This window comes from Anabrus simplex, chromosome 1 (genome assembly GCF_040414725.1).
Source record: "Anabrus simplex isolate iqAnaSimp1 chromosome 1, ASM4041472v1, whole genome shotgun sequence".
NCBI lineage: Eukaryota > Metazoa > Arthropoda > Insecta > Orthoptera > Tettigoniidae > Anabrus > Anabrus simplex.
In genome coordinates, this window is record NC_090265.1 from 388,480,920 (window position 1) to 388,503,518 (window position 22,599).

A 22,599-nucleotide genomic window follows, 5' to 3' on the forward strand; every position below is an offset into this window, starting at 1 on the left:
GGCTGGCAACAGTGAGGTATGCGTGGATGGTACAAGAAAGAATAAGTGTGATATTTAACAAAATAACTGTATATTCTACTTGAAACAACCAAAACTGAACTCAGTATCTTACAAATTTCAAAACTAAGGTACAAGGTCTGAACAGAAATGACGTCATTACGACGGATGAACTTTGATTAAAAAAGGGCGTAGTTACAATTAGATTTTATGTACAGAGTGCTAGACCACTTATAAAAGGTTTTTGCAATAACAACAAAAAAGATCTTACGTCTTTCCAAGCCTTAGCCTACAAAAAAAATGGGAAACACAGTTTAAGAAAAATTAAGTAAGTCTGCAACAAGAAAGATAGGAGAAGGAAGGGACGGAATCACCCCATCACAAGATTCCGGGAGGAAGATGGAATTGAACGTCTAACGCATACGGGACGTCCAAGAACTTTTTTCTGTTAGAGAAGAGAGTTATATCATCAGAAAAACCAAAAAGGAACCCAAGTTAAGTGCTCCAAAACTCGCTACGGAGATTGCCGCAGACACCGGAAAGAAAGTGCATCCCGAAACAATACGGAGAGTGTTCAGAAGAGGTAACTTTCACGGCCGTATTGCAAGAAGGAAGCCCTTTATAAATCAAATGCATCGAAGAAAGAGAATGCCGTTTGCCGAAAAGCATGTTAGAGAGGACAATGAGTGGTGGAATGACGTTATATTTGTTGATGAGAGTAGATTTAACATATTTCAGTCTGATGAGAGGGTAACAGTTTGGCGGTGTCCTAATACTAAGCTTCAAGAGAAAAATCTGATAGCAACTGTGAAAGATGGCGGTGGACATATAATAGTGTGGGGGTGCATGTCGACGAATGGAGTTGGTGAACTCGTTTTTATTGAGGGTAAAATTGACCACTTTCATTATCTTAGAATACTGAGGGACAACATGAAAAAAGAGTGCCGAAAATGTGGGGATTGGTGAACATTTTAAGTTTTATCAAGGTAATGACCCAAAGCATATGGCCTGGAATGTAAGGATGTGGTTATTGTTTAATTGCCCAAAGGTGCTTCATCCTCCCCCTTAATCATCAGACTTTAATGTGATTAAGAACCTTTGGGACAAACTTGATAAATAAATAAGAAAAACAACAATCACATCTAGAAAACAGCTGACAAACCGACTTCAAGAAGAGTGGCAGAAGATATCTCCCTATTACACCCGGAAATTAGTGGAGAGCAAGCCAAGTCGACTCAGGGAAGTAATTAAAATTAAAGGAAAGACAACCAGACGCTAAACCTTTAGGATCAGAAGTAAATTGGAAAGTGTCCAATATTGGTTTTGGTTTTATTTTGTTTTTTAATTATTATATTTTCATTGGCAGTGTTCATTAAAAGAATGATGGAAGTTTAGTTTTTATATTCCTTACAGAAACTTGTATTTAATTTATAACAGTTATTTATTATTACTAAAATCACTAATACAAAGGAAAATGTAATAAATAATGTCTGTCCGAATAATTATGCGAGTCACTGTAGCAGTTCAGTATATAGCAGTGTGTTGAGTGAGTCAAGCGTGTGCGGAGCAACAGCGGGCCGTTGGCTCGTTACATATTCACCTGTCTGGGTGGGATTCCGAAGGATTCCGGAAGCGAAGAAGCAGTGCAGATCCGAGGAGAGGTCCCTTCTCGTAGGAAACTGACGAAGAGGGAACAATATGTACAGCAGCGGATAAGGACTGCTGGAACAAAAGCAAACTCGACAAGAAACTGTGTATAGGTTTTTTTTTATGGCGTATGGCCTCCGGAGAGGCCTGGTACAGGTCTTTTTCTAGTAGACGGCCTATTAGGCGACCTGCATGTCTGTGAAGATGAGGGCCCTACCTAGGATGATTTCTAATGTTGAATACGCCACACACACCCAGCCCCCGAGCCGTTGGAATTAACCAATTAAGGTTAAAATCCCCGACCCGGCCTGGAATCGAACACGGGACCCTCTGAACAGAAGGCCAGTACGCTGACCATTCAGTCAACTGTGTATAGTTAGATAAATAGAAAAAAAGCAAAATGGGGAGGGGGTGGACCGGTCCAGAATAGGGACGAATAAGGTTTATAGATGCAACACAAAGCTAAAGAAACACAATAAGTAAATATAAATATGGTCTAGGAAGAGAAAAATATATCCCTTTCACATTTGGAAAAGATTTTTCTTTCCGATGGGAGAGTACAGTTGACCCAAATGTGGTTGGAGGGTCAGAGAGGGAAGTGCAAAAAGGGTTTTACAAAGATTTTCTGGGGTATATGATACTCCAATTTTCGGTGGGTTTTTATACTTTAGGGATTTTCAGATAATGTCTCAGTACGATGAACGATTACTTGTATCAAATTATGAAATTACGCGAGCGAAGCCGCGGATAACTGCTAGTTGGTTTATATAGCCTACCCTTTGTTATACTGTAGTTCGTGACCAATCGGGACGGCAACATAGCGTTAGACATCCCTCTAAAGCAGATAAGTTTGGTTCTACTTTACGAATACGTCACCGTAGTCCACGAGAGGAAACAGTATACCGCGACCAGAAAAGTTTTAGAACCTCTGAGTTATGAACACAAAACAATGATATGGACCTTATAAAAAAGGTTAAATTTTTTTTTTTCCATTGGTCGCATGCTTAGTGCAGAACCGCTCGTTATCCTACATGATTTTTACTGCAATGATATTATTATTACTACAGCTGCAAATATCAAATAATCGAAACTCGACGATATTGTCCTTTGTTTTCAGATGGTGATAGCTTACAAGACGCTATCGACGCCGCAGTGTTATTTGGAGCACATGGACGAAATCGACAGCAGTAGTCCAGACAAGCTAAGAACTATGTTCGTCGCTGTTGATGATCTTTCTCCGAGGGAGGTAAGTACTACTACTTGTCGAGTCAACATTCCTCCGTATAAAATGTACTACATTGTTGTAATATATTCCTTAATTCAGTTATGTAGGTATTGATAACGCAGGATCTGATACAGTCGTCCACCATTTGGCGATGGACAATATCCAATGACGTTGATGAACAAGGAATCCATCAGCTTTTACCGAGACACAGTACAAAAAGATTGGCAACTAGCGAGTGTTACATACACTATCTGATCAAAAGTATCCGGACACCAGTGTACACTAGTAAACAACAACAAATAACGCATCGTAACTGTGTAAAAGGGAGCAGAGAAATTTGTATTGTTCAGTGCGACTACGGAACAGCAACAAGGGTAGGTCGGGTGAGCTTAACGACTTTCAACGTGGGATATTTATAGGAAGCCACATAAGCAAGAAATCTGTGAGGGACATTTTCTAACCATACAAATGTATCCAAACAAGTACCAGTGACATAACTGTAGGAAGCATGAAGGTACAACCACAGCACAACCTCGAAATGGTCGGCTACATTTACTGACACCCAGGGACCAACGAACATTAAAGAGGCTGATACAAGAAAATCGTCGCGAAAGAATCATTAGTCATCAAGTACTACAGCAAGTCACATAACTGTGCGCCGGGTATTAAGAAGAATAGAGTTCCACGTTCAAGCAGTTTCCTATAGGCTAAACCAAATATTTCTCCTCTTAATAAAAAGTGCCGCCTAGCGTGGTGTAAAGAGTGGCGCCACTAGACAATGGAACAGTAGAAACAGGTAATTTGGAGTCATGAATCATGTTATAAATCGTGGCAATCTAATGGGAGGATTTGGGTATGGAGAATGCTCCGGGAACGCTATCTACCTGAGTGTTTAGTACCAAAAGTGAAGTTTGGAGGAGGTGGTGTTATGGCGTACGTGGTATAGACTTGACTCTCTAGCAGAACTACATCGCTGTAAATGCAGAAGGGTATCAATACATTCTGAACACTTTCGTACTGCCTAGCGTGGAAGATCAGTTCAGTGGTGACCATTGTTTATACAACATGATAACGCTCCTAGTCATAAATCGGACTCTATCAACCAATGATTTAAGGATAATAATATTCTGAAACTGGACCGGCCGGCCAATAGTCCCGATCTAAACCCAATAGAACATCTGTGGGATGATTAAGAACGGTAACTTTGTTCCAGATCCCCTGGCTACGGCTCTTCGGGAAGAATGGGATGCCATTCTTATTGAAACGTTCCGACTCCTGGTGGAAAGTCTCCCCAACAGAGTCAGGGATGTGATAAAGGCAAATTGCGTACCAACATCATACACACAACAACAAATTTGCGTATAGCCCCATCTGTCGTAAGCATACCATTTCGTTGACTGTCGGTGAGGCAGTTAAATGTGTATCTTCGTTCAGACAACAGCGCAGGGCTTTTGTGATCAGCGTATGGACATTCCGCGATGGCAAGACGACGGATATCAACGTTTAATCACACACGGATTGTTGCTTTATGTCAACAAGGACTGTCAACAAGAGACGTTGCGGGGCGAATAGCAGTGAGCTAGAGTGGTGTGGTACGGAACTGGAATCGTTTTCAAAACACAGGTAGTGTTCATTACTTGCCCAGTACCGGTCGCCCTATCGCAACAAATGTGCTAGATGACCAGTATCTGCGACTTCTTGCCCGCAGGAACCACGATCACACTGCCACCATTATTAAGAATTGCTTTAATGGGGGCCACCGGGAGGATAGTGTCCAACCAACATGTACGAAACAGACTCTGCAACGTATCTGTATTCTAGACGGCCCTTAAACTCCCCAGACACCATGCTGAATGGCAGAGATGAGCACCAAATCACCAAGAACGGACTATGCAAAACTGGCGCAAAGTTTTCACAGATGAATGCTGCATAATTATGTCTGATACCCGATGACCGTCGCCAACGTATGTGGAGGGCATGTGGCAATGCTGCACGCCATAGACATCCCGTCCATCGAGAACAGAAAGGTGGGGATCAGTGGTGTTCTGGAGTGGCATCATGTAGGTTCGTCGGACTCCATTTTTGTCCATCCAGGGCACACTCAACGCTCCCAAATACAGAGATAACATACCCCAACCCATCGTTGAACCGTTTCATAGGCATTTCGAGGAGGAACTCACGTTTATGGATGACAAATCCTGCGTCCATCGTGCAGGCAACGTCTATAATTTCATCAATCGTGCTCGCATTTCCCGACTGCATTGGCCTTCATGTTTCGCACACCCCCTCCCCAATATGACTCCTATGGAACATGGTTGGAATCGATTGAAAAGAGCTGTGCAAACACGTCCTGTCCCACCACAAAATCTACGGCATTTACGCAGGATTGCCACAGAAGAATGGGATAAATTAGACCAGCAGTGGTTAAATGAACTCGTGGACAGAACGCCACGTACGGTACAGGCCTGCATTCATGCAAGGGACATGCTACTCTGTATTGAATAAGGATGCTACACAATGGGCTTGCCAAAAGAAAGGTGATTTGACTAGTGTCTGTTCAAACGGTGCCTTTTCCACTTCACTTTTTAAAGTATTTTGTCCACATGCATTGCAGTAGTCGAATACTATTGAATGCCATGAGCAACTCAGACCAGAAAGATGTAATTTTTAAAAGTAATATCATCTAGGGAGCGGATTTTAATGTAATTTTTTGCGCGTGTTTTAACACATATACAACGTTTATTCTTCCTTTTGTGTATCCCCAAGTGTTAAAACCTAATCTTATTTCACATAAAAACACATATTTTCACATTTATTTGTATGAAAATACATATTTGAAGAAAATCCATAATAAGCACATAGGCCTAAATCGCCGATATTTGTTACTCAATAAAATTTAAACTTTTGCTGGTCACTGCCCAAATATACATTAACTAGCATTCTAGATCGCTCGTATTAGTCAGCCTGCTCTGGTTTTGTGTATAGAATGTCAGCGAAAAGCAATTACAGAGAGATGAGGTGACGGGGATTACCGTAAATTAAACTGCGCACTGGGGACTGGGATTGTGTCACTGCTAAGAGTAAGGTTAGTTGTTCGGGTCCGTGTATCATTCTCGTGGTCGTGTGTCTTTTTCTGAATTTCTAAGAGAGAAGAAACATTTCTTTCAGTGTCTGCTGCTATTCATTTTTTATTGAAGCAATGATTCACCGTAAATGCGTGCGTAACCTGCAAAACAATGCCGAAAGTGAAGTCCAGTACAAGATCGCGTCTTCAACAATACGTGGAGGAATTTAAAAACATTTTCACTACCAATGGAAAAGTATTGTTTTGCGAATCATGTGGTAAAACAGTAAGTGCAGATCAATGAACTCAAGTAACCCAGCATTTGTCTGGAAATAAGCACATCACGGCTGCTTCGCGTGTGCGAACTTCAAATGTAAGCCAATCCACACACTCCCAGTATTATTTAGATTTATGCAGAGCATTTGTTTGTGACGACATTCCTCTTGGCAAAATAAATAATCCGGGACTGAGAAATTTCCTAACAAAATGCATTAATTTTGTGCCTCCAGACGAATACATATTAAGGAAAAGCTATCTTCCAAAAACTTCACAAATAATTCGGAGAGTATGTGATAGCGAAAAATTGTGGGTGAACATTGTCGAAACCACTGATTCAAGTGGCAGAAAAGTAGGAGATTTTGTAGTTGATGTGTTGAAGAATGAGAAAACTGCTTGTGAACATTCTTATTTGCTAGCTTGTAAAAAAGGTGCCTGCTGCAAACCATGTCACTGTAGCTAGGTTGTTTATTGAAGCCATGCACGTACTTTGGCCAAAAGGTGTGAAATACGACAATGCGTTGCTTCTACTTATTGATAGAGCAGCTTACATGAAAAAAGCAGCCGAAGGCCTTTCTGTAACCATTCTGAAAATGATGCACGTAACTTGCGCAGTTCATGCTCTGCCAGGTTATGTGAAACTGTAAGGGCTCAGTATCCTAAAGTGCATAAACTAATGTCTAATGGCAAAACAAAAGTCTTTGTAAAAGCACCCTCAGGAATCGATCTGTGTAAAGACAAAAACCCAGGTTTTGCACTTCCTCCTCTGCCTATTGTCACGCGATGGGGTAACTGGCTTAGCGCAGTGGTACACTACGCAGAAATTTTTAAAGTTTTGCATCCATTGTGGATGCACTAAATGAAAACGACGCATCTTCAATTGAAATCTTCAAGAGTTACTGGAAGACAGCTCTTTGAAAAGTGATTTGGCGTTTATATCTGCCAATCTAAGCCTATTGTGCAAAACCATAGGCATACTTGAAAAATCCACTAACCTGTTGTCCGAAACAGTGAAGGAAGTGCGTGCTGTTGAAAATAAATTAGATTCACTCTCAGCTTCGCAGGTACAGGGACTGTTAAAGGTCATTAATATCCAAATTTGTTCTGTAAAAACAGAACCAAAACCAAACCCCATGGCACTACAGCCCTTGAAGGGCCTTGGCCTACCAAGCGACCACTGCTCAGCCCGAAGGCCTGCAGATTACGAGGTGTCGTGTGGTCAGCACGACAAATCCTCTCGACCGTTAGTCTTGGCTTTCTAGACCAGGGCCGCTATCTCACCGTCAGATAGCTCCTCAATTCTAATCACGTAGGCTGAGTGGACCTCGAACCAGCCCTCAGGTCCAGGTAAAAATCCCTGACCTGGCCGGGAATCGAACCCGGGGCCTCCGGGTAAGAGGCAGGTACGCTACCCCTTCACTACGGGGCTGGCCTCTGTAAAAACAGAGGGTTTAAAAAATGTGCTAATTTTCTCAAGTATTAAAGAGTGTTCATGTTGGTGAAATTGAAGGCGTTAGTGTTCGTGACATTCCTCTCTTTAACTATGTACGCCTGACGTCCCGTGAAGTGCAGCGATCGTTTTCGCATTATAAGGCGTTCTTCAGAGATAATCGGCATGCATTTGTGATGGACAATTTGGAGAGGACCTTTGTTGTTCACTGCAATTCTGAGTTTATTACGTGCGCGACATTTCTTCATATTTTCTTAATCTAGGTTATTTTCAAGTATACTATCGTCCATGTAGAGACTTGTTTGTGGTGTGCAACACGCGGTTGAAATAAGCGTGTGAAAATTCCTTCGCACTGCTATGTTGCAGGTTTCCATTCAGGTTACGACCACCGTAATTCTAATGAAAAAGGGCATTTCTTCTCGCCACCAAAGACGAGGTTTTATCCAAAAATTGGTCGAAAGCTAATCCACGTCGAGATTTTCCTTTAACCAACAACAGTTCAATTTGTGACCTAAATTTTTGCAAATGAAGTTTTTTTTTTTTTTTTTAGAAATTTGACCGCTTCACTGTTAACGATAAAATACAGTAGTAGACGTGGCAAGACAGAGGTGAAAGTTGGACCCCTCAGCAGTGCCACACACATTCTCCAATCTTCCAGAGCTTATGTCATGGACAATTTTGCTGAAAAGGGTATTTGAGAAAAATATTTCAAGTGCATAAGTGGTTAATAAAAATAATACCCCTCCGAATTTTCCATCTGTTTGCTCCCCATCATTACAGAACTCGCGTGATACATCACTTAAAATCACTTACTGAAGCGAGGTAAGATTCTACATAAAGTTAAAGAATGTGTTCAGTTGCATTGATGAGGCAGTTAGATGCAACGGATTTTAAGAATACATGTTTATGCCACTGGTGATTTATTTCTATAATGCACATATACGGATATCCTATTCATAAGTTAGAAGTAACAGACATGAAAGTAGCGAGAATGATTGCTGGTACAAACAGGTGGGAACAATGACAGGAGGGTACACGGAATGAGGACATAAAGGCTAAGTTAGGAATGAACTCGATGGATGAAGCTGTACGCATAAACCGGCGGGGTCATATGAGGCGAATGGAGGAGGATAGGTTACCTAGGAGAATAATGGACTCAGTTATGGAGGGTAAGAGAAGTAGAGACGGATAGCAGAATCTGTCATTTCATTTGACCGTGAGCCTTCCATTTATGGAGGATGGATAAGTTCTGCGTCCTTCTCATAATTTAATGAATGTATTATTTTAGTACCACATGATGGTCATGAGCTTGGGAATATTTCACAGAGTTCCCAGAAAATAAAGTACAATGTAATAGTTGCTTCCGGTGTATTAGTTTTGAAAGCGAACATTAGACGGGCACGATTCATCATTTGAAGAGCAATTAAACATTTTAAGGCAGAAAAGTATTGACAATTAGCTTTTCTACTTTACAGGGTCCGTTTGTAGCTTAAACTATGTTCGGTCGTCTTCATTCCTTTTATTACGAATCTATTTTTATAATTTTACAGTTAAACACAAGGTTTTATTAATAGACAAACTAATAATAATAATAATAATAATAATAATAATAATAATAATAATAATAATAATAATAATAATAATAATAATGCAAAGGAACAATAATAATTTATTTTGTATATAATTGCAAGTCACAGCCCGTTATGTTTTTGAAGAATTCCTAAATTGGGTTTTGTTTTCTGTTTCCTTTCCTTTTGCAGATAAGCCGTTATGTTAATATGATTAAAGAAGGTGCAGTATATGGTAATCTAAAGGCGAAAAATTCTAGAAAGATGTTGCACACTGCCACTATCGTTTAACCGAAAATATGATCCTTGAGAACAGCTCGAGTCCCACACTTCAAAAAATTAATAATATTTACAACGCGCTGTGCGTACATGTGCTTAGAGAGCACGAGATTTTGTCTGTCAGCCTCGAAATTCTCGCGAGCCCTGATGTCTTATCAGCTAATTATTTCCTTTCTTTTCTTGAATTGTTAACAAACCTTTGGCGGAAATGGCGCAAAAAATGTTCGTCGCAGCTAACCGATTTGTATAGCGCAACAGCAAGTAGTTGAGACTTTGCATGCGCTGTGAGAAAGGGTAGCAGGGTTATATATTTGCCAACGTCATGGACACTCAGCCGGCCCCGTGGTGTAGGGTTAGCGTGCCTGCCTCTTACCCGGAAGCCCCGGGTTCGATTCCCGGCCAGGTCAGGGATTTTTACCTCGACCTGAGGGCTGGTTCGAGGTCCACTCAGCCTACGTGATTAGAATCGAGGAGCTATCTGACGGTGAGATAGCGGTCCCGATCTAGAAAGCCAAGAATAACGGCCGAGAGGATACGTCGTGCTGACCACACGACACCTCGTAATCTGCATGCCTTCGGGCAGAGCAGCGGTCGCTTGGTAGGCCAAGGTCCTTCAAAGACTGTAGTGCCATGGGGTTTGGTTTGGACACTCAGGTATGATTCACCCGCTTGCCGCGCGCATTCGTCAGTCTGGCAGTCTCTTTAGTGTCTGTTAGTTTCTTAGTGTGCAGTCTAATACTTACTAAATGATGTTTAATTGTATAATAATTTTAATTGTATAATCACGCCGTACTTCTATTTAATTGTAATGCATGTGTGATATTGTTCCTTTAGTGAAAGTTTTATTGTCTAGTATTAAATCACAATCTCAAAAACTATTGTTACCGCACTAAGTCGGTCAACCAATATCTCACCGTCGAAATTCGCTCAGAGAGCATTGAAAATACGTACCTACGATTTTGTAGTTTTTTCAATGTTGGTGTATATACCCCCCTGCCCGCTATATCCCACAAACTCGGGTACTTTTTGTTTTCTGTGCATTTTTCCCTCCCCCTCTCCTCCACTTTTAATTCTCAATCGCTGCTACTGCTACTGATATCACAAGTTGTACGGCTATTAGAACCTGGTGCCACACTTCTCTCTTGAGAATGGGCGATACCTATCTGATATGATCTGGGAAGGAAACTTAGTGTCAGTGTATTTGGGGGAAGTGTAATGTAGGTTGTGTGTATTGAGGAAAGGGACGTAATAAAAACATGACGCAAGAGCCTGTAAGGGTCTTTGAGATATATTAGGTATATATACCTATTATTTATTAAGAGTCGGCATAAAAACAGGCTACACATGTATTATTTACATGCAAAGAATATATCGGTAACACAGTCCACAGAGTAAGCAAAGTTCACAAACTATTATTCTTTGGCCTTAAGCATAGCTACATTTAGACCAACTACAATGGCTACACAATAGAATCGATATCAACAACATAAAGAAATGAATTATCATCAGTTACATAAAAATAACCTAATATTTACATTTTATTATTTACATAGATTTTTATTCCATGTTCACAATACACCCACATTACTCTCCCTCCCTCCCCCCCCCCCCCATGATTTCACTCCACAATGCCTGCAAAGCGCACAGGAAGTTTAATAACACGTCGTATTGGATCGCACTTACTTTTGGCCGACATTAACGGATCAGGGTCGGCCAGTTCACTAGCACATTCCTTCTAGCTAAACACCGGTTTGAGCCTATATATTGAAATGTTTGTTTGTTTATCCCTGATCATTAGTGTGAAGAATTTTGGAGTACGCTGAATGACTTTATACGGACCTTCATAAGATTTGTGTGAGCCCAGTGTTGATTCTGTCGACTCTCACAAACACATAGTTGGTATGCCTGAGGTCATTATGGATGAATGGTGTTATTCGATTTTTGTGATGACAGTCAGCTGGTTTGAGGTTATTCATCTGCTTCTTAAGGTTAGTGACAAATGTTGGCAAGTCTGCGTCTATCTTGAGGTCGGGAGCCTCAAAGGAATCGCCAGGTAGCTTTAGGGTTGTGGCGTAAACCATTTCTGAGACTGTTGAGATAGCCTCTTCTCAAAACAGACAACGAAGTCCTATGAGGATAATTGGAAGTACATGAGTCCACTTTGTTGTAGCCTTGACCAAATGTTTCTTCAGAGTGTTTATATTCTTTATCTCTTCTCTTTTCATGTCTCTTTTAATCCAAATTTTTGTGTTCCGTATATTGTCTGCGCCTCTTATCACTACTTCCACCATCAGGGTGGAAAACAGTTTCTCTTTTATCGTCCTATTACCCCGTTTCTTACCTATCGTTTCCACATCATCAATATCTACTTCACTACAGTTAATTTTCATCATTTTCTGGATGACTTCCACAACTTTGTAGGTTGTCAACACTTTGTCCTCACCTTTTCCTTCCGGCACTACATATATAAATAAGCATTTCTTCCTGCGCTCTTGGCTACTGTATTCTATTTCAGCCTTTAGCACCACCTCTTCCTCCATCTCCCTTATTTTTACCTTGAGTGATATAATTTCTCTTTCGTTGATTTCCACTTTGTTCATTGTTTCGTCTGTTTTTCCCTGTATCCAACGCCTCATATGTTCAAATTCTTTCACTTGTTCCTTCATCATATTTTTAATCTGCTCAAATGGACATACTTCTTCCACAACTTCTTTAACCACTCTTCTTATGACCTACACGTCTTCCCAGTTCATATTGCCACTGGAAGTCGGGCCGGGGTTTACCCCCACACCCCCTGTAGCGAGTAGTACCATAATCACCGCTGCCACCAGTATCATCTCGCCCATCATTCTTGTTTCCACTTTACCTCCCTCATTCCTGGCTGTTTCCTTCTTCCATCTCCCCTGCCATCTTCCAATAACTACCCGATATTGACCCACACCAATCATCTTCCTCTTCCCTCCCGTCTTACCTTTCCACTCACCGGTCACACTCCACACCGGCTCTACTGGCACCTCAACTCAGCACATCTGCCCCCGATCGCTGACTAGGTTAGAGTGCACTATGTTGTAGCGTGGGCGCGTATTGAACTTTTAAGTGTACGATGAAACCTTTCTATCTTTCCACTTGTTTGAGGATGATAGGCGGTTGTTCTTGTTAGCCGAAAACCACAAATCTTGACTAGTGCACGAAACAAACTTGATTGGAATTTCATTCCCTGATCTGTCACTATTTGGCGAGGAGCTCCAAATCTAGCGATACAGGAGTTGAAGAATGCTTGAGCTACAGTTTCGGCTTGGATATTTCGGAGTGGGACAACTTATGTCCAGTTTATAAATCTATCTGTACATGTAAGGCAATGGATGAATTCATCTGAGAGTGGTAAAGCGCCAATGAGATCAATATGAACCACCTGGAAACGTTCATTTACACTGGGAAATTGTTCAATGGGTTCTTTGGTTTCTGGATATTTTACTTTTTCGATAAGGTATACATGCTTTTGCACATTGTTGGCCAAGCAAATCTAGAAGATATAAGTCTCACTGATGATCTCACACATGGATGAGCCATGTCATGGTAATGTCGAAAGATTGAAAGATTGAAAATCTGAATGACTTGGGCAAATATGTCTGTTGACACATCACGCCAGAGACCGGTACCATCAGGCGTGGTGTGAAGTGTCAGAACTTAATCGGAAGTTCTGAAGCTCTTCATCTTGTCTCTATAAAATCGCCATTTTTTCATAATTGATTGACACTAATTCTTCCATTCGTGACAAATGATCAGCCACAATATTTTCTTTACCTGAGACATGTCGCGAGTCTGTGGTGAATTGGGATATACACTGAAGATATTTCAGTTCAAATGCTGGCGCCTTCTCATTCTTCTGCTTGAAGGCAAATGTTAATGGTGCATGGTGATGGTCTGTATAGACAGCGAACGTTCTTCCTTTCAGTAGATCTCCTTCTTTTTCTACCACTTTTCCCACACCTGTGGGGTAGCGGGTGCGAACTGTGTCGTCCCGGAATAGGCCGAATGCCCTTCCTAACGCCAACCCTATATGGAGGAATGTAATCACTATTGCGTATTTATGTGGTGGTTGGTAGTGTAGTGTGGTGTCTGAATATGAAGAGCAAAGTGTTGAGACAAACACAAACACCCAGTTCCCGTGCCGTAAGAATTAATCAAAGGTGATTACAATCCCCGACTCGACCTGGAATCGAACCCGGGACCCTCTGAACCGAAGGCCTCAACGCTGATCATTCAGCCAATGGGTCGGACTCTTCCTTGCAGTAGGTATCTGAACTATTTTATTCCTAGACAGATGCTAGAAGTTCACGATCATAAGTAGAATAATTCTTCAGAGCATTGGAGAACTTCTGTGAATAGAATCCAACAGGTTTCTTTCTTTGTTGTGATGCTGTTCCTGCTGCAAAATCTGGCGCGTCAACGAACTATGCAGTTTCATGATCCATGCTTGGGAACGTTAGGAGAGCTGCCTGCGCAAGGTGCTCCTTACACTTCTTAAACTGCTGGGTTGCTTCTGGAGTCCAATTAATTGGCCTTCGGTCGATTTTCTTGGTCCCTTTTAAGAACTCATTCAAAAGAGCTTAATTTCCAGCAGCAGATTCCAAATGTCGACGATAAAAATTAATAGTGCCAAGGAATTCTCGCAGTTGTCGCACTGTTACTGGACATTTTGCATTATCAATAGTTGCTACTCTTTCAGGGTCTGGTTTAGTTCCTTCCGGTGTAATAAGATACCCCAAGAAGGTGACTTCCTTTACTCCAAATACCGATTTTCCAAAGTTGATTTTGAAGCCATATTTATGGAGTTGTTCGAACAGAGTGGTTAGGTGTTCGATGTGTTCCTCTTCTGAAGTAGATGCTATTAATATGTCATTTAGGTATGCAAAACAGGAATCAAGTCCCCGGAATACTTCATTAATAAATATTTGAAATGTACTGGGTGCGTTCCTTAATCCAAGTGGCATGAAGTTGAATTCGCACAAGCGGAATGGGGTGATGATGGCTGACTTGTGTTTATCGTCCTCTGTTAATGGAATTTGATAATATGTCTTCATACGGTCCAGCTTAGCAAAATAGTCTTCTCTTTAAGGATGAGGTTAACATCATCTTCACGTGGAATTGGGTAATGATCTGAGAGGGTGCGGTCATTGAGACATCGATAATCCCCATAAACGCGTCATTGGCCATTATATTTGGTCACCGTGTGTAGAGGACTAGCTCACTGAGATTTAGAGGGTTGCATTATATTATTATTTAACATAAACTAAAATTGTTGTTTTCAGATGGCCAGTTTATAAGGGTTTAACCTGCGTGGTTTGCAGAAAACTGGAGGGCCACTGGAAGTTGTTATGTAATGCTGGACGTCATGCTTTACTTCGTTGCAATGAGAGGAGTCGACAGTTCAGGGAATTTCTTAAGAATTTCAGAAAATGTGCATGTAATGTGGACGGAACTCACAGCTTCGGCAGCATCAATGGTTGTAACATGCCCAAGAACATTTAATGAGGTGTTTTTATCAACCAGTCTTTTGTTTTTGAAATCAATTATGAGGTCGAAATGTTGTAGGAAATCTGCACCGATTATGCCTTTTGAAGTATTTGTTATGATGAAGGACCACTCAAAATTACGTTTCAGTCCTAAATCAACATTCAATATTTTGAGCAAAAAGTTGGAATATCTGAGCTATTTGCTGCATAAAGTTTAAATTCAGTAGCTCATGTCTTATCGTTTTGTCTTGCTGGTAAGACGGAGACATCAGCTCCGCTATCTACTAAGAAGCACAGACCAGTATCATGATCTTTGTCATATAGGCGATATTGGCGGCTTACTACACCAGACCTACTACTGCAGACCATTCAGCCGCTAATGTGTCTGCCCTTTCAAGTTTCCCTGCTCCTGCCAAGCACATGGTTGTACACACTTTTCAGATCTACAATTGGCAGATTGGCACCAAAACGGAAGTGATAATTGCAGTATCTGCCGTTTTTATTGTATCTTGCCCTACTACGACTCCTACTTCGTCCTCGCCGTCTATCCTTGTCCTCCGCTTCTTCGTAACTCCTCTCATTCCTCAATTCGCTGGAGTAATTCGTGAACCTCGGGGAAAACGGTATTTTTTTTGAAGTGGATGCTGATGGCTGACTGAATGTAGCAGGAATTTAATTGACCGATCCCTTTTCAGTTATGCGATCAGCCAATAGAGCCAACTTATCTAGCTGCACATCCGAAATGGTTAATATTCCTTGCATGGTTCTGGGAAGTTTGTCAAGCCATAAAGCTTTTAACATTTTCTCTGGAACATCTGTCCCTGCATAACCTCTCATTTTACGGAGCGACTGACTTGGTTTTAAGTCTCCAAGCTCCAGTTCGCTCACCATCTTCTTTATTTGCCGTTCTTCACTTTCTTTGAAAGTTATCAAGAGCCTTTCCTTCGCCAATGAATATTTATTTGATTCCGAACTCTTATCTAAATCCCAAATATTTTCTACAAATCGCGGTTGAAGTTGCGCTACTAAATAATAAAATTTCGTAGTTTCTGTTTTAATAGCGGCGATATCAAATTGTGCTTCAGCCTGACAAAACCAAATGTCCGGCTTATCTACCCAAAATGGAGGCAATTTTACACTGACATTGTCAACTTCAATTTTAACTCCCATTGTTTTTTACAGCTCCACCTAGCTCCATGCTAGTTTTCTTCTTTCTTGATGTTATATTTCAAGTCTAGGGTCACCAAGTTGTGAGGGATTTTGAAATATATTAGGTATAGGCCTATATAGTTGTTATTTATTAAGAGTCGACATAAAAACAGGCTACCCTTGTATTATTTACATCCAAAGAGTATATCGGTAGCACAATCCACAGAGTAAGCCAAGTTCTCACACCGTTATTCCTTTGGCCTTGAGCATAGCTACATCAAGACAAACTACAATGGCTACATAAAAGAATCGATATCAACAACATAACAAAATTAAATATCTTCACTACTATAAAAATAACTTAATATTTACATTTTATTTTTACATACACTTTTATTCCTTCACAGTACCCCCACAGGCCCATTAGGACCTTGGCTTGCCAAGACGACTTCCGTCCATCCAGTTGACCTGCAGATACTGGAGTTCTTCGTGGTCAACGCAACGAACTCCTCAGCCGCAGTGCTTTGATTCCTTACAGGGTCTGCTCTCTCCCATATCAGAGAGCTTCTCAGATTGTCTCACGAGGCTGAGTCTAGAATTACAATCCTTGGACTTGCCGACAATCGTACCAGAGGTCTCTGTAGTTATAATCCCACCACTCGGCCAAGAATCAAACCCGGGACCAAACGATCCGAACACTAGAACGCTAAACAATCCGTAATATTATTATACATATTATACATTTCTTTTTTTAATTTGTTTTACGTCACACCAGCACAGATAGGTCTTACGGTGACTATGGGATGGAAACGGTCTAGAAGTGGAAAGGAAGCGGCCGTGGCCTTAATTAAGGTACATCCCCAGCATTTGCCTGGTTTGAAAATGAAAAACCACGGGAAACCATCTCCAGGGCTGCCGACAGTGGGATCTGAACTCACTATTTCCCGGATGCAAGCTCACAGCTACGCGCCCCTAACCACACGGTCAACTCGCTCGGTGGTGATAGATATAGTTAAGCCCCCGATGTAAAAGATTCTCAGAATCATACATACCTGGGAGGTGTGACTGAATAGCCAGTCATTCTCTTGAAGCAAAGCAAAGCAAAGCAAAACAAAGTCACCTCCGTACAGGCCGTGAAAACCCTTGGAGGGGTGGAAGGTAAAGGCTTCCACTATCCGTAACCTCAGCACTTATGGGGTCAAGTGCCCCCTTTGCCCCCAGGAAGTAACCTGGTAGGCCTACTAATTTTATTTTTGGTATAAGCTGAGTGAACCTCAGGATCATATGCACTTCCAGAAGGGGAAACTCGGTCCTTAAATTTTTCGCCTTCCTGACGGGTAATCGAACCCACGTCCTTCCGGGTGAACCGAGCACGCCTACCGCGTCGGCCAGGCATGCTCTGCCATTCCCTTGAAATTGGAGTAAAACTAGAAATACTTGTAGTCAGAATACCTACCACTGGGTAATGAATGATTTGCCCTCCTCCAAAATTATATTTAAGGGGGCCTTGATCGGATGAATGACTAGCTATTGAATCACAGTCCCCAGGTATGTATGTCTCCGAGAATCCTTTACAGTACTGTACATATAATCAAGACCAACTACAATATCTCAGACCTTAATGCTACTATCGACTGAGAGGAAAATGGTGCGATCATAGTGGCACAGGTAATCTTTGCATTGTGAATAGAGGATAACAACACAATGGTATTTCGACCGTGTTATTGAAGTACGGTATATGCTGGGGATATTCGCACTCTTTAACGAGTTATTATTATCGTGTTGGTGATAACAATGTATGAATTAAAATATGTAGTGTATATAATATTGAGCATAATACAGTAGTGCCTATTGTTGTGCTGTTACGGCTGTAACATTTCTAAAAATAGGTCGTTCGTGTTGTGTATCAGGTAGTAGATTAAATAAACTGTTACAGATACTTCAGTTTTTAAAATCCCTGAATATAAAGCTTTAGGGGAGAACTAGATAAGGCATATACACCAGGAAAATTTGTAAGTCAAAGACCAAATCGTTAAAATATCGAACTAAGATTTGTGGTTAGGAAATATGATTTTCAGCAGAAAGTGGTGAGTATTCTAAGGAGATGAGTTGAATTTTGTTAAGTGCTACGAACAAGATTTTATAAACTTTTGATGACTTCAGAACAAACGGCTGGTTCCATTTAACGTAATAATGAAGGATTGTTCTTTTTATTAAGATAGACGATGGTGGTAGATTTGACGATTCCCATGAATGAATGCCTGTTTTGAAGTGTCGAGTTCCTTGAATGTGAAAGTGTTTGATAACAAATATGTATGTGCCAACCGAGACCTTCATTGTAACAGCTGCAATAAGCTGTACAATTAGGTGAATCATCTTTCGATTTCATCTTTCCACCTCTAATAGGATTTAATCTAGTGAATATTTTAGAGGATGCCTTGATTCCTGATAGTGATATGTATGTAGTAAGACGTAGAAAATAAAAACTTTCTTTGGAATGATATTGTAATTATTAGTTTCCAGAGCTTCTAATACTGGCTGCTACAATTTCTTACCCACATCCAGGAGAATATCAGTCAATAGAAAGAACTAACGTCATGATTATCTCATGTATATCTTTGATAGAAGAGGTTCGTAAGAATGTTATTAAACGCTATGTAATGCTATGTAAACGATATGTTTAACATTTGATCAGGAAAGCCTTGTATCCCATAGCTCGAGAGGTAGAAAGTTGCTCTTGCTACGAGAATTAGAAATTAATTAAACTTTATCATAACATTTTAGTGGCCTTATAGATGTTACATAATGAAAGTACAGTTATTTCTGAGGGCACTATCCAATTTCTGAATTTAACACCTAAATAGTAATTCATCGAGGTGCACACATTAACTTACTTTGAATTTTCTAGCGTTTTATGTCTTAATATTGTTTTAAATGCTAATTTAAGCAAAGCTGTTTGTTAGATAAAATATGTGTATTTTGTGTGGCATTTATTATTAATTTACATATTTCGTTATGTTAGTGATAGGTATACTTGCCTACTTTATAGATTCATACTTTAAACGACGCTAAGATAATGAATTAACGTAACTAATCCATTCGTTGGTAACCTTTTAGTTTATCGTGCACTATTTCAACTGTGTACATAGTACATATTTTTGACATTAATCTTTGAGTTCCTGGAAGAAAGTAATCTCATATGCGAAGGTTTCGCATTGAAATGAAGTTCTATAGATGACACCTTAACCTTGAACAGCCGGCAGCAGATACCCCTATGGTGTCCACCACTTTGATTTTGATATTATGGTCTGAGATTTTGTAGTCGATTGTGCTATAGTACCGGTACCAGAGATGGATATATCAATCAAGACCAACTACAATTACATCAGACCGTAATCCAGAATAAACATGGCGGACATCGGCGTGCGATATGAGAGGTTGAGGGAAAGGTTATGCATGTTTATTTTGAGCCACCTAAAGAAAATATCACAAGTCGAACGTCATGAAATGCAACTCACTAACTCAAAATATGAATAATCAAACACCAAAAGTAGCGTTATAGCATATTGTAAGTCTAAATGAAATTTCACAAGGGAAAATAACGAAGGGAGAATTATTGTGTCAACGTCCGGTTGAAACAGACAGAGAGTATTAAAATATTTCACATATGAATCTCCGGTCAGCAAATACGATATATAGATGTCACACCACCATTAACCACAGACCATTATGTAAAACACGCAAACAAATTTCTCCAACAAAATTTCAACCCTCCAAAATCCACCTGTATTGTTGAGTAGGTACAAGCGTGATACACTTGACCATCTAAAGCACTCATCAGCTTAAAACTCACCAGAATTGATGGCACAATTGTATTTTATATAAAAGAACACAATCCTCATGTTCACTCTACGGGAAATGGGGTTAGGTTTAGTTTACGCATGTTCATTGTAAAACGTTGAAAATTTATTACATCATTCTTGCGCCACCGTTTAAGATTAATTTAGTCTCTAAATCCTAAATTTTAGTCATGATTTCTGGGACTGATTTAATGTTCTTTGTAGTAAGGTAAGTTGGCTGATAAGGCAAATGCTAGGATAGGCATCATTAGTTTAAACTTCGGAAGTTTGCGCGGCACTCGAATTAGTTCACCATCTTCTATGGGTATATAATGTCTTCCCTAACAATACATTTGATTTCAAAAATGATAAAATGATTAATGCACACAACGTTGTTAGTCCTATGATTCGGTTCGAAGTTTTCCTTACGAATGCTCTTAACCCAATTTTGTTTTAATACTAGGTCTTTTGGAAACGGGAATACTTAAGCTCTTACTTACATCCAAGCACATAGCACATTAAACTATAAACATATTGCATAGGTAACTAAAAATGAAAAAAAAAAACTTTCAGAGAAGAACACGAGAATCAACATTAACCTTATCACCACCGATATTGTTGGAATAAATAAGCTCTTTGAGAACAAATAGCTTCTTACGGCACTGAAAGAGGATCTGTAACATTCTTAAGACTATAAATAAATATAATATACGATTAATAATATTCAAATTTCCGTAAATATTTGGTAACAACACGGCTTACACAAATCAAAACAAACACATGCTAGCACTCCAGCTGCCGCCATTGTGGACAGTTTCGATAGCTCGGTTAAGGTCTGAGATATTGTAGTTGGTCAAGACCATCTACAATAATATCAGACCTTAATATAAAAACAACATGGCCGACGCATCGGTTCCATGAAAACACGCATGTGATACATAAACATAACCTTTGGATTATCGCACTGAATTGCTAAGCTGTCAATAATAACGAACAGAAAATTTACTTTGGGTAATAGACCAACACTAACTAGAAATAGCCTATATTTAGGTAAGCAATATGTGGATAATTAAAAAATATATTTTTTCTACGAGCTACTATGGTAAAGAAAATAGGTAATACAGGATTGCATTCTAAAATAACAGTCCTGGGGGAATATTTGACGCGTTTCAATTCAGTCAATTAATTAATTAATCACTCACCGATGATCTGAATTTAGAGCTGTCATCCAAGTGGCAGATTACGTATCAATAGTCTACTTAGTATTTTCTTAAGTGATTTCAAAGAAATTAGAAATTTATCGAACTGGTGTAGATATAGTAGGGAGCACCCTTGGTAAATTCTTCCTATAAATCAATACTTGTTTTAGAAATACATTTATTTGAATGACCTTTCTGTTACCATATACTTTTAAGTATAATAGCCTACCTCGTTCAAGAAATTTGTTAGAAACATAACCTTTGGCGAATTTCAATTATCTCATAACAATGATTCCACGAAACTGCTATATCAATTTCACTTCAGATAATCAATAGGAGAATCTATTTGAAGTTCTCTGGTAGCATGTGCATTTTCGTATAAAGCACTTTAACACCCAAATCGTTGGCAACGTAATAACGTACTGTAAGTGACAGTATATCAGTTGATACCTTGCCCTCTAATTTAACAAGGCGAATATAATCTTCATTCACAGATAAAATAAACAGCTTTATCACTTTTAATAACCTCACTTTTAAAATGGATTGGCACCAACACAGAGTTTTGGACTTATCCGGAAAAAACAGCTCATCAAGCACGCGGAACGCATCCACTCTATTGACAAATTTATCCTCGAATGTTTTAATGCACTAATAAAATACTTGTAACTAAGAAATCGTCACGATGAATTAAGAACACTTGATCTGAATGTGAGTGCATCTGCTGTAATATGAATTACATCCAGGCATGTAATACGATCAACACGTCCTAATATATCAAAATAGTTTTAAAACCAAATTTCAATAAAAAAAACACTCTAAAGTAACGTTTCCTAATCAAACCAAACCAACAGAAAGAACTAAACAGATGCTTCGCACATGCTCATGTTTACATTTGAACAAACCGATCGGGCCGCCATTTTTGCTATTATCGATAGCTGCATTAAGGTCTGATATATTGTAGTTGGTCTTGAGTTGGTCTTGTATCAATAAACCAAGACCGACTACAATATATCAGACCTTAATGTTACTATCGATTGGGAGGAAAATGGCGACTTCGTGGGCGAGCTTTTGAGACATGTGGTTGGTTCATATCTGTGTTTACATTCTGTTAAAGAGTGTTATTTTGATCGAGTTATTGAAGTATAAAGTATATGTTTGGTAAAATAGTAATCTATAACGGTTTATCAGTATGGTGTTTTGTTAGAAGTTATTTGATGGTATTTTTAATGTATAATAGTGTTTATATTGCCGTGCTGTAACATAGCACAAAATGGGTCGTTCCTGCTGCGTTCGTCGTTGTAGATCTAATTATACCGTTGCTGAAGCTTTTAAATTCCCTGAAGATAGATCTCTACAGGAGAAATGGATAAGGAATATTCACCGGGAAAAA

At 39.8% G+C, this 22,599-nt stretch overlaps 1 protein-coding gene across 4 annotated transcripts in view; it reads left to right on the forward strand.

The window, feature by feature from the left end:
- LOC136856823 (collagen alpha-1(III) chain) overlaps window positions 1–22,599 on the forward strand; it is a 212,219-nt gene that overhangs the window by 133,409 nt on the left and 56,211 nt on the right. For all 4 annotated transcript variants that reach the window (XM_068224976.1, XM_068224977.1, XM_068224978.1 and 1 more), the window contains one exon: window positions 2,762–2,890. In XM_068224976.1, coding sequence (XP_068081077.1) covers window positions 2,762–2,890 — 129 coding nt within the window. The remainder of the gene's footprint in view (window positions 1–2,761; window positions 2,891–22,599) is intronic.